We start from the raw sequence: 13,519 nt of genomic DNA on the forward strand, positions 1-13,519 counted from the left end.
CCAGCAGCCTGCCTTCTACCCCTCCTGCCACACGCCTGTGGACACCATGAGCGTGAAAGGAAAAGTCACTGTAGCTCTGGGTGAGAAGTTGGTTTAAAAAAACGACCACAATGGAGAGGGAACTGAGTCTGAACCGGGCCGAGACCTTCTCCTTCGTCAACCCCTGGATCAGATATTTCCTCTTCTTCTTCAGCTTCCTGTTCTGGGTGAGTAGAGACTTACTTCCGCTCGTGTTCCTGAGCACACAAATCAGAAAACAGAGAAGGAGAAGGCCCCGCCCAGCGTGTTTTCTACGTCACAAATAAGACATTTTTTCGTCTGCTCCTGATTCACAATGATTTGAATAAAGAATCACTCAGAAATGCAGCTTTAGGTTTTATTTTCTTTAAATATGAATTGGTTAGTTCAAAAGGGTTGATTTTAATCAACTCAAAATGATTTTAATTGCATATCTTAACCCTTGTGCTATCTTAGATGACCCCACCCTTACATTAAGGTGTTCTCCCTACCATGACAAAGGTGGATAAAGGTGGAAAGATTTCATGTAATCCATGGACACCAGTGAAGATCACAAATCATTGAAGAAAAAAGGTTCAGAGCACTGTCTAGTGGGTCTAGATGACCCAACTCCCAATGTTAAAGTGCCTAAGATAGGACAAGGGTTAACGGGAGGCTCCACCAAATGATTCATACTTTACCCAGATTTAGCACCAGTTCATGGCTTACAAATGCTATAATATGAAGCACCTAACTTTTATCATTTCAGAGGACTAGCAAACTAAAGTCTCTGGACTTGGGCCCTTCTTGAATTAAACTGGGGAGCTGCCATATTGGTTAACCAGTGCTGCCATCTTTGGGATAAAGCTAAACCCATGCAAGAGAGGCCCAAGTCCAGGACTTTGCATTAATGCATTTTAAATGTCAAGTATAGTCAATACATTACAACGGAACTGGGAACTTTTCTTTGAAGATCATAGAATATATCATATCTCTATTTTGAAAAATTGTGGACTTGGGCCCCTTTTGAACTAACCGATTCATATGTCCTCCATCATCAGAAAAATGCCAAAAGAACATGATAAAAACACTACTTTCAAACTTTTTGGTCTGACCTCACTAACAAAAGCCCCCAACTCTGAGCCACACCAAGACCCCCACCGGGTAACAGGACAGGATGGGACCGTGCTATTAATGACTGCATCGGCCCTCATGACGCCTAGTTATTGAACCTTTGCTGCACGTCTGTAGGGGGCGGAGCATCAAGAACCGGAACTCTCCATCAGCTGTTAGAAGATCCAGATGATCTACTTTAGATCAACCTTTGATCTCCAGCTGATCTGAGGAGCAAAATCCTGGGACTTTTTTGTTGCTTCAACCAAGATTTCTTGATTTATGAATCAATCACACATTTATGAAAGAAAATTTGAATATTTTAAGTTAAAACTTGATCCCTGAGAGCTTCATCTCACCGGTAAACTTCATCAACAGGAATTGAAGTGGAAGGTAAAACCTGGACCTGCTCTATCTTTTATTAATGGAAACGCTTCACCTCTTCCTCCAAGAACTGCCTCAATAATAAAACACAAACCAGGTCCAGCTGACTTTTTCCCTTCGATGGAATCAACCTGGGTAACCCTTGTGCTATCCTAGGAACTTTAACATTGGGAGTTGGGTCATCTAGACCCACTAGACAGAGCTGGTCTGTCTAGACCCACTGGTGTCCATGGATTACATGAAATCTTTCCACCTTTATCCACCTTTGTCATGGTAGGGAGAACACGTCAATGGAAGGGGGGGGGGTCATCTAAGATAGCACAAGGGTTAAAGGAAAATCTACGCAATAAAATAAATAAATAAACACAAATACAGACAAGTTATTAGCTATTATTCATGACCATTTTTCTGTGTCAACTCTCCTGTTCCAGCTGTTGCTCTCCGTCTGTTTGTGACTTTTTTCATGGACAACACTGTTGGTTTCCTTCAGTTTGAACAAAATCCGCAAATATCTCTAAAAGAAGTTCAGACCGACTGAATCAACAACAGAACCATTAGAATGTTCTCTAAACATGACAGTAAGGAGGGTTTTCCACTGAAAAAACTAAAACCAAATGATCACCAGGGACATGTATTCCTGAGCTGAACCGCTGCATCAGCATCCCAGCATCCATCAGTCTGTCTAAAGGTGGAGATGGTTTGGTAACAAACTGAAGATGGACCATACACGCACACACATTTTACAAGGAAGGTGGGACCTGGGTCCATCTGTCCCCTACCCCTTCCCGGGTGGGGGGTGTGGGCCCCTTGGCGATGGCGGCCGTGTCCCTTGGGTGCCGGCTCCCTGGGCCCGGCGGTGCTCTCTCCGCACGGTGGGGGGGTTCATATTACACCTGAGCCGGGGGTGTTCGTGTCCCTGGGGGGTGGGTCCTGGTCCTTGCCCCTGGGCGCTGGGCCCCGCCAAACTTCCAACATGGCCGAGCCTGGTCGGGCCATATTTATAACATCCCTTGTGGGCCGCCCTTTTTTCCCCGGGGTTCCCCCCTCCTGGGCGGGGGCGGCGGGCCCCTGCCTTGCTCCTACCTGGACCAACCGTGGGCCGGGTGGGTGGCTGCCTGGAGTGCGGAGCGGGTCTCCCTTGGGGGGTCCTGGCTCGTACCTGGGGTCGGGGCGGGGGGATGCCCGGAACTCCTGGGTGGTGGTGGGGTGCTCGTCTGGGGCTGTGGGCGTCCCTCTCCGGTGGGGCCCTGCGTTGGGCTCTTCCGGCGCGGCGGGGGGCTGCTTTCCTGGCTGGGCTGGGGCGGCGCTCTCTTTCCCTCTGCGCCTCCCTGCTCTCTGGCTCTGGGGGCCTCGCGGCGGTCCTGCTGGCCCTGGCCTGGGTGGCGGTCTTGGTCGCCCGGGGGGCGGTTGTTCCCTGCCTGTTCCCGCGTGGCGTTGGGGGAATTCCGGCTGCCGCTGCTGCTGCGGCGGGGGTCTGGGTGTGGGGGTGGCTGGGCGCTCCTCCTCCTTCTTTTCACATTCCACCATCCATTTTAGAAGAACATAAACACTCACTTGAGCACAGGTGTTAGCTCACCTTTGCACTAATAGTTTGCATTATTGAATGAATGAAATATTTCACACTAGTTGGTTTAAAGGCATAGGTATGCGTTTGTGAACACTATCTGTTTTGTGTGCATGTTGACATGTGGACATTTTTGCGGCTAGCAGGTGTGTTGATAATATTTGAGTGTGTGTGAACAGGCCCCGCCCTTTTTGTACTACATTTGAACCGTACCGTAACGATAAACAACCAGTAAACCTGTCTGCTCTATGCTGCTTCATGGTCTTACCCCCCTTCCCCTCCTATTATCACCCTCCTACCCCCCCCTCTCTCTAACGTCCCTCTCTCTTCTTCCCCTCTTTCCTTTTCCGTCCGGTCCAACACCAAAGATTTTCAAACATGATTGAAATTAATAAAGTTTGGCCTCAATTACAAAAGGGGTTTATTCAGACATACCTTTGGTTTGTCTGAAGATGAATAACCCCTCTTGTTAAAATAAAATATGTCCAACACAAGAGGCCCTCAGCTCTCATCTGTTTGCCTAGCTGTTGGACAGGACAAGTTAGAAAAAAAAAAAAAAAAGAAGATGGACCAAAGGTGGAGGAGGAGAGCGTTTCACCGCAGCATCTCAGGCGCGTTCTTGGATCCACAGATCCACTGTAGATCTTTACAGATGGAGAGATGGATCCTGTTGATGGTAACCAAAGAGCCAAACCTGCATACACCTTAAAGGTCATCCATGTTTGAGTCAAAGTGGACTCAATGGAAGAAGGGAATTTAGGTCATACAAATGAAAAGAAGAAAGTCCCTGCTGTGAAACACGGAGGAGGCTTAGTTATGGTCTGGGCTACTTTGTCAAATCTGTCACAGAAATGTGCTTCCTGGTTTCAGTTCTCACGGGTCTTCTAAAACAATAATGACCCAAAACTCACCAGTTTTTTGACCCGAGACAGTTGGAGACGTTTGTTCTGGAAGAACGGATCAGGAACCTGCCGACAGCGACAGAAATCCTCCGACTGCAGGGATGGGAGACTTTTGTTGGGAGTTTTTGTCTGCCAACAGAGAAGAAGGAAAGCATTCAAATGCTGGATAACGTTGTTTCCTGAAGTCACAGTTTGTTAAAAAGAAAATTGAATGTGAATCATTTTTCCTTCTGATAAAGATGTTGTCAATTCCCACTAATTTCTCATTTCTACCCGAGTTTTATTTCTGTCATATTCGACACAGTTAATTCACTGTCACAACTACTCCAGGAGCTGGAATGAACCAATATGATGACAAAAGTAATCTCCTCTGAAAACCTAAACAGCAGAGGATGTGATGATGAGGATGGCGCTGGAACGACTGTAGAAAGAGGCGAAGACGCTCTGATCATTAAATGCCATCCATCAGGTCACTCCCCTGCCTCCGTCCCACATAATGGGCCGACGTCACATCTGCACTGCTGTCAGTCTTTACACCTCTGGAATGGGAGCAAACACACCTACAGCCCAGCGTTCTGAGCCAATCAGCAATAACCACGCCCGGCCTGAGTCGACTTTGTTTGCCAGACACAGGCTCACAAATGATCAGCGAAGCCCTAATCCATCAGGCCTTTGTCCCTCTGTCCCGAGGGCTCAGTTCAGCCGGATTCTCCCCTCGGCGCACAATCCAACGGGAGGCGGCGGATTTGTCCCTTTGAAAAGCTCCAAACAGAAAACAAGCCTGGTGGGTTTTTTCAGACATGCGCCGCCACCCGCATCCACCTGAACGGAAAACAGGACGTAGGGTCATCTGGACCCCACAAGATATCACAAGGGTTAAAATGATTTCAAAATGAATCCGTTTTTTTTTCAGAGAACAGGCTGAGCGTCCTGACAGCAGCTGAAAGCTCTGCTGGGAACATTTCCTGAAAGTAAGGAGCATATTTGAGCGGCTTAACCACACATCTCCAAATCTTACCAAAACACAGCACCCGCATGCCCGTCACAGTTAATCAGGACCGAGTTAGGCATCTGGAACCGGTTCCCGGAGCTGTCTGGCCTCTGTCAAAAGGCAACAAAAAAAAAAAAACACGACGTAAAGAGCAAGTCTGGATCTTTGGTGTAAGAGGTCCGTGTCAACATGTCTCTAATTCATACCAGACCCCATGTGTTTCATTTTCCCCAGCGTCAAAATCCATCTGTCATTTTACTATTAACAAGTAAAAACGGGGGCGGTTGCCATGACAACAGGTGGGCTTCAAGTTCCCCGCCAGAGGAAAGGCTTCATCCGTTCTGCGGAGCAGAGTTATCAGCGGCTCGGGGCTGCAGAATCCTAACACCCTCACAGATGGGCTTAGCCATTATGGGATGGAAACGGAAAACATCAGGACGTGAGTTCCAAACATCTATAAACTCCAGAGGAGGGAATCTGAACTGTGGACAAACCAAGAAGTTTCTCTAATCAATACCAGATTTTTAGCTCTGAACAGCGGTCAGATAAAGAACTGACCGTCTTTTGCTTCCATGTGAAATTTGCTGATTTTTTTAATGTTTCATTTTTTTTTTGCTTCTCTACATGGATGCAAAGCAGCATAATGGAGGTGGTCTCCAAGGGTGCTGCTGTGTCCCAACATCTTTGGATTTTTCTGTGAATCTCAGACCATGATCCTGTTTTCAAACCGATTAAAAGAACTCACTACGATGGTTCAATAAATGCTGTTTAGTTGTTCTCTTGTTGTTTCAAAATAAAAGCGTAACTGCGTAAAAGCGTAGTTCAAACATAATTCTGAGTTTAGGTTTGCTTTTTCTGGTTTTCAGATACTAGTCTTCAACATTTTTAAAGAAACAAATACAAACTAGAAAAGGGATTTCCTAATAATCAGAAGTGGTGTATCTTATTCAAGCATTTCTTTCCTTTTTTTGCAGGTTTTCTCCTTATTGATTGTTGCCATCGGGGTCTACGCCAAAGTCCAGAAAGCCACAGGTACCACCCAAACTTTGACTCCTCATAATTAAAACGTTTCAACATCATTGGAAGATACGAGTATTAGGGCTACCATAACATAAAATAAAATAGACAAATATATGAGAATTATAAAAACAACTATTAGAAAAAAGTCGTAAAATGATGAAAACATAAATTTAACAATTTGCACGAATAAAGTCCTACGTTTATGTTTCAAACAATCACAATTTGCAGGGGAAAAGTCTTGATTTTACAAAAACTAAATGCTTTTACCAAACAGTTCAATTTATGTTGCAAATAATTCAAAGAAAAAGGATGAATCTCACTCTGCCCACGGATCTTCATGAATCTGCTTTCCTTCTTTGTAAATATGCAACTTTATTTACATACAATTTTGAAAAAGCATGACGTTTCTGCATCTAAAAATCATACATTTACAATTGTATTCTTGTAAAATAATACTTTGGTGGCCCTAATACTCCGTTGTATGAAGGAATTCCAGCAAGAAAGTGTTATTTCTGAGAGAAACTAAAGAGTGAAGAAAGGGAAAAAAACGGCTCGACACGACGGCAGCCCTCAGAGTTTTCCACACAAACAGCAGCTGCGGTCTGGGATTTGGTTCCGTCCTCAGGTTACCTGATGTCTGAACTGTCAAATTAATTTTGCCATGTACAGCTAATGGAGAACAGAGAGATTAACCTGCATGAATAATCTGGATAAATCCCAGAGATCAGGGCTCCTCATCGGATATACTCCTTTCAGGCGATGAGGGGCAGCTATTGCAGGACTCCGGACCGGATCAAATATTAGAAATGAGGGTAGAAAACTAGAACAGGACAGCAGCTACTGAAACATGCTGTTTTCCTGTCTGTCTGCCTGCCAGAAACGGTGCGGGACAGGTTCCTGGTCGACCCAGCTGTCATCCTAATTGTGGTGGGGGTGGTGATGTTCTTCATCACGTTCTGCGGCTGCATCGGAGCCCTCAGGGAGAACATTCGCCTCCTCAAGACAGTAAAAGTCCAACCGGGCACACTGTTACAGCGGCTGCTGATGCTTGTGTTTGACAGAAAGACGACACACGGACCGCTAAAGCAGCATTTCAACCTCTGCTTTTCCAGTTTTCCTTCAGCCTGACCCTGGTCTTCCTCATCCACCTGGCCGTAGCAATACTAGGCTTCTTCTACTCCGACCAGGTATTTTGTTTCTGAAAACCTCCTGTGCAGCTCCACAGTTCTTTTGGATCCCGTCCCCTCATGAGCTTCTACAGTTTTATTTAAACGCACTTTACTTTTTGGACGCTTTCAGAGAGTCGTGAATACAAACCCATAGATGAACTTTAAACATCTGCCTCTATGCAAACACAAAAACCATTGAACCCCTAAAGGTGAAGCCTTATAGTCCTGCAGTGGCTACATCTTACGGCACATCTTTAGTTCCCTTAAGACAACCAGTGAGGGGAAAAATGTAAACAGATTTGCCAGAAATGATCTAAGATTCTGAGATTCCAGATATTTAAATGTGTATTTGATCCCACATTTCTAAAATAAAAAAATAAAAAAAAACATCTACATTTTATAAACAATTATCCATCAAGATGTCTCGTACTAAACCTGTAAACGATACAGTTTAGACAAACATATCGACCTTTTAAGGGATCATTTGTACCTTTTCTACTTCAAAGTTGTGAAAAGAAAACCCATCTAAATGGGCTTATCTAATTAATTTGAATAGAAAAAGTTCAGTGAAAAATGACCCCAGAATCTACATCTGCCTAAAAATCTCCATGAAAGCGTTTGGCGTTGAGCGTCCTCTTATCAGAAACATCCCATCGCGGCTCCAAGTGGGAAAAGGAAAAGACAACAGGCAGCAGTGGCCGCTCGCCGTCCCGTTGCTCAGAGATGATGATGATGATGATGGCGGCGCTTCTCTCCTGTGTTCTGTTAGCACTCGGACTCCCTGCTGCTAAACAGAGCAGTTTAACACGCCTCCCAGCATCCTTCCCAGCATCCTTCCCCGCTAAATGATTCAGAGGAGCCTCCACTTCAAAGTGGAAGCAAATGTTCCATCTGAAGGGAGACTGTGCAGCTAATGACATGCGATTGTGGCGGGCTCCAAAGCCCAGAAGCACCTGAAGCAGGTGGGGGCAAAAGTACTGCAGGAAAACAGCGTTTAGCAACATAACCTGTCTGCGCGAAAAACCTCCAATTAGAGCAGCTGACAAAGCCGTTAGCAGACAGACGTTCATTTGGTGCCTGATAACATTTTAAAGTTCAGCAGCTTATTAGCACACAATTAGCATTCATTACAGCCATGATGGCCTTCTGTCTTTTCACTATTTTAAAGAAACATATAATCCCCGAGAACATCCTAAAAACTGAAGAAATACTTTTATCATGTTGGGTTTTGAGATCCACCCCAATGAAAATGTTGTTTTTGGTGTTTTTAACGTGTTCTTGAGGCATTTTTCTCATGGTGGAGGACATGGATGAAGAAAATCAAGCTTAAAATTGCATTTCTGAGTATTTCTTTATTGAAACTGTTGTGAGTCTGAGCTGGAATCTGGGTCTAAACTTGACGCTCTAAACAATCGCTCTGATATTGCTGCCATCTTTGTTGCACCACTAACAAACAGAGGTGCTTCTCTGCACCGGGAAGCAGTTTAGCTCAGGCGGTAGAGCGGGTCGTCCGACAACCGAAGGGCTGGCGGATCGATCCCCGCTCCCCCCAGCCAGCTGTTGCCCCCCCCGAGCCAGCTAGTGTGCAGCTCACCACTGCCCCCGGGGGACGGGCCAAAATGCAGAGAAGAATTTCCCCATTGTGGGATAGTAATAATATAAGTGTGGGGGGCTGTAAGCTAGTGGGAGAGAGCATGTAAACAGAGGGATGATAGGAACAGGGCGGGCTTACTCCCCGCCAACAGCCCCGCCCACATCTCAGGGGTGAATTTCCTGCCACTCTGCAGAAACTACTTTCTAGAAAACAAATTTTTAACATTTATTTTGGGTAAAAACGCCATCATCATCATCATAATTAAAAGACGACTGGGAACGCTTTGAAAATAGAACAGAAGATGATCGGGTGGAGACTTTAGCAAGTAAAATAAAAGCTCAAATACAGATTTGTTTCATTCAATCCTGCAGAGCTTATTAGAATTACATAAGTAATAAGTCTATATACTTATACTTTCAGGGTTTAAGTGTTATTATTTTTCATGCTGTACTTCAGCAGCGCCACTTCCTGTTCTTAAACTGCGATCCAAAAGATGCTTTTACATTCCGGAACAGAGGATTTAATGCTCTGCGTGTTTTATTTATTTTCACGTTAAGCAGAACAATGAAGCTGCATGTGTTATATAATCTCTTACAGTCAAATCAATTGTTTTTTTTCTGTATTTTAATATTCTCATTTAAAATGAATTAATGTTCCTTTTGACAGGTTCCCACATGAAAGCTTAAGGTGCTTCACTGCTCATGAATGCTGAAGCCTGACAAGTCTGCAGACGCACCTTTGATTAGAAACGATCCCAGCTATTATCGCTTTTAGCCTCTGTTGGGATTCCCGGAGCATTTGAGGAAAAGATGCAACACAAAAAGCCACTTTACAATTTGACATTAATGCACTGTGAGCAATTGATGGTGCCGAGATTTGTGCGAGGTTTCTGTGTGCCAGTGAATGCTCCCAACGCTGCAGTGGACGTGACATGTCTAAATGACTCGCCTCTGCAGCTCTGATGCTTTTAATTGCCTTTCAAACCGTGAACCAGCGCCTATTAAAGATACATTACTGTTTGCCTTCTCTCACTCATGCTCCCGTAGACCCGCAGCGCTTTGGAAAAGTTTGCGAGGAAGGCCATCGTGCACTACCGGGACGACCTGGACCTGCAGAACCTCATGGATTACATCCAAAAGGAGGTGCTTCAGGAAATCCGCGCTTCCCTCCCGTTTGTTTCCATCACCTCTTGGCTTTCTGAGAACACAAAACCAAAACCTCACAGGCAGAAGCCAGAAAATGTGTTTATTCCCTTCATTTATTTTTGGTCTTGGTGAGGATTTTCCACATGAGCGGCTTCATGAAAACACACACTTCCGGCAACTCTGTGGTCTCTTCATGTGACATTTCTCCTCCATCTGCACAAACTGGCACATTTGAGAGCCTGGGCTTCTCCCATAGGGAAGCCCAGGCTGGCAGGATGTCCAACGTGGACCAAAACCATCTTTCTAAATATACGTCTGTCCGTCCGTCCGTCCGCCTGTCTGTCTGTCTGTCTGTGTCCCTGTCCCTCCTTTGTGATTTAGTTCAAGTGCTGTGGGTGGAACAGCTACACGGACTGGTCCTGGAATCTGTACTTCAACTGCACCCGTGAAAACCCCAGCTCGGAGCGCTGCGCCGTGCCGTACTCCTGCTGCACTCCCGTCCCCGGCGAGGTGCTTCTTTTCATCCCTCATGAATGAATGCATTCAAAACGACGGTGTCAATTCGATGCAAACAGGGTTTTTGACCGCCTTCATGTGAGGACACACTGCAGTTAGAGAGCTGCGACCCAAAACGTTAAGAAGCTCCAGTGCATTCTGATGAGCTGCATGTCACATTTTGAAAATGTTAGAACGAAAATAGGCACAAAAAGTTTATAAGTAACCCTTGTGCTATCCTAGGCACTTTAACATTGGGAGTGGGGTCATCTATGCCCCACTAGACAGTGTGCTGAACCTTTTTCTTCAATGATTTGATGTGTGTTTGTTGTAGTTTCAAGACGTTTATCCCTTGTGCTATCTTAGATGACCCCACCCTTACATTGACGGGTTATTCCTTCCATGACAAAGGTGGATAAAGGTGGAAAGATAATCCATGGTCACCAGTGAAGATCACAAATCATTAAAGAAAAAAGGTTCAGAGCACTGTCTAGTGGGTCTAGATGACCCAACTCCCGATGTTAAAGTGCCTAGGATAGGTCAAGGGTTACACACAAACCTAAAGGACGTTTTTGGCTGCCTTTGTGTTCATCAAACCGGTCTGCTTCCCGGTTTCGTTCGTGCTTCGACTGTTGACTCTGTTTCAAGAAATTCTTCCCAACTGTCAGTCTTTAACGATCTCCTAATTCCCCGAAATTAGGCACAAAAACAAAATGTTTTTAAAAGGCTGCAAATTACCCGAAACATCGTTAACAAGAATCAAGCTTTTTCTAGGGTTGTGTTTTTGTTTTTTTAAATGAAAGAAAATATCCAATTATGTCAATGAGCTGTTGAAAATTGATCTAATTAGCTATGAGATGCTCCCTCATAGAAACATGCAGATGCTAAAGATCATTCCCAGTTTTCTTTCATATATTGTCGGTGATGGGAACTTTGGGCGCTGGTTCGTTCAGAGTTCAGCGACTGAACGAGAAGAGCAAATCCTTCTGGGAAAAGGGTCAGAATGGAGCTGCAGATGGTGGAGAACATCCCCAGGGAATATGGATCACAGAAAAACAACAAATAATTCGAAAAGTCTTGAAAGAAACAGAAACGAGGCACGCCTTGGACTTTCGCATTAAACGCATGCAGCCGTTGGGTTTTATGCATGTCTAATCAGCTTTTTGCCGGTATGAATACACGTCTCTGTGCAAAAACCTCCGCCTAATCCCGGTGCCGAGTCAGCAGGGAAGCTTTAGGGCCAGGAGACCAACAGGCGCGCTGAGCCAAGACGTGCATATCGATGAAACCTCATGCTCATGGGAAACAGATCAGAGCAACCTTTTTATCAAGCATGAGGTTAAAAAAAGGCAATTAATTAAAGAAGACAGAATTGATGCAGTGCTGCCGCCTGCTGGTGGCAAAGAGACTCCCCTCTCTACACAACTACTTCACTACGAGCTAAACCACTTTCATTGTTTTGCCTCCAACCGAACGTTTCAGGAGAAACTGCAGCCTGAAGTCAAGACTGAGGGAAAAGGTTGACCTGGTCTGTGTGTTCTGCTGCCAACAGACAGTGATCAACACCATGTGTGGCTTCGGGGTCCAGACCCAAAAGTATCTGGATGCAAACAAGTCGATCTACCCGGTGGGCTGCGCCGACAGGGCCGTGATGTGGATCGAGACCCATCTGCTGCTGGTGGGGGCGCTCACGCTGGGCCTGGCCTTGCCTCAGGTAAGTAAGCCCCGACACACCTGCAGGGTCTGCATGGGGGGGCGGACCAGCAGGAGGCATCAGATAAGACTCACGGCGTGCGGGCCTTCACGCGCTAACATGCAGATCGGCACACAGCTATGGAGTCAATTCAGGCTCAATAATCCGAAATGCACACAACCCGTTTCACAAATACACACAACTGTAATTTCATGCAAACGTGCAATATACATTTGGAAATGCACACGTTGTTTTTCACAAATGCACACCCTGTGTTTCACAAACACGCAGGTTGTATTTCACACATGTACTCTGTTTCACGAAAACACAATAAATGTTTCCGAAATGCACAATAGATGCTTCACAAACACAATCGCTAGGTACACTTGTAATATGAACACACAGGGCCGTTCGATTGGCTGAAAGCGAAGACGCCTGCTTTGCTGATGAATTTGATTGACAGATTGATGACATTAGTTGACCTGCCAGCGTCAAGAGACTCTCAAAATTCATTGCAGGGATTTCTCTCATAAATGTTGGGAGATTCACAAACGGAGGGGTTTATAAATGCACATTTTGCAAATCACATGATCTGTGAGTTCATTATACAAGTGTACCGAAAATGATGTTTGTGGAGCATCTACTGTGCATTTCGGAAACAGTAATTGCGTTTTTGTGAAACACAACGTGCACATTTCCAAATTATTATTGCAGGTTTGCATAAAATTAGAGTTGTGAATCAGAGCGTGTGTATTTGTGAAACAGATTGTGTGCATTTCTGCACATTGAGACTGAATGAACTCCACACACAGCAGGATTTCAGTCGGGCGAATTGCAAATTGGATCGATGGGACAGAGTAGAACCCCCCCCCATGTATGGAAACATAGATGTCTCACCGACAAAAAGTCAGTGTCTTTGTTACTTGATAAGGATTTTATTATAAAGAGAATCTGAAAGACACTTTTGACATAAAGAACAACAAAAAACCACGATGACATCACAGACGGAGAAATCATTGATAAAAGGAACGGGGCTAAATCCATTTTGGGGCTCCAACAAACATGTTAAAACCCACCAATGCAGCCAAAACACACACAAGTATTGAAATTATTATGGGATGGCCACAGGGCCTACGGCTTAGCGACCATTTAGCGTCAGTTATCACAATATTGAATCAGAATATATTGTTTGAGCCACAAAAGGGTAATTCTACAATCACAATCAAAGTTTTGCTGACCTTTGACCTCAGCACGAGGTCACCATCTTAGATTTTCCAAAAATGTTCTATTTAAAAGTAACAAAAAACCTCCGTCGCCAAGGAAATCCAGACGTTTACTTTTGTCGAAACTTTCAAAAATGACATCAATCTGTTCGTCATCACCAGGGGACCAAAAAATAAAATGGTAGCTATGGAGATAAAATCTATAGAAAAGCCACCATTAACCCTTGTG

General features: G+C 44.9%; 1 protein-coding gene across 2 annotated transcripts in view; it reads left to right on the forward strand.

The window, feature by feature from the left end:
• Nucleotides 1-13,519, forward strand: part of tspan33b (tetraspanin 33b) — a 14,656-nt gene continuing 1,137 nt past the window's right edge. The window contains exons 1-7 of one of the 2 annotated variants that reach the window (XM_004069857.5): nucleotides 2-206; nucleotides 5,926-5,983; nucleotides 6,849-6,976; nucleotides 7,084-7,158; nucleotides 9,781-9,876; nucleotides 10,261-10,389; nucleotides 11,927-12,088. In XM_004069857.5, coding sequence (XP_004069905.1) covers nucleotides 111-206; nucleotides 5,926-5,983; nucleotides 6,849-6,976; nucleotides 7,084-7,158; nucleotides 9,781-9,876; nucleotides 10,261-10,389; nucleotides 11,927-12,088 — 744 coding nt within the window. In that variant the 5' untranslated portion in view covers nucleotides 2-110. Of the gene's footprint in view, nucleotides 207-5,925; nucleotides 5,984-6,848; nucleotides 6,977-7,083; nucleotides 7,159-9,780; nucleotides 9,877-10,260; nucleotides 10,390-11,926; nucleotides 12,089-13,519 lie in introns of both variants that reach the window. The other variant, XM_020704281.3, reaches the window with a different exon arrangement.

Source organism: Oryzias latipes, chromosome 6, assembly GCF_053564925.1.
Source record: "Oryzias latipes strain Hd-rR chromosome 6, Olatipes_Hd-rR_3.1".
NCBI lineage: Eukaryota > Metazoa > Chordata > Actinopteri > Beloniformes > Adrianichthyidae > Oryzias > Oryzias latipes.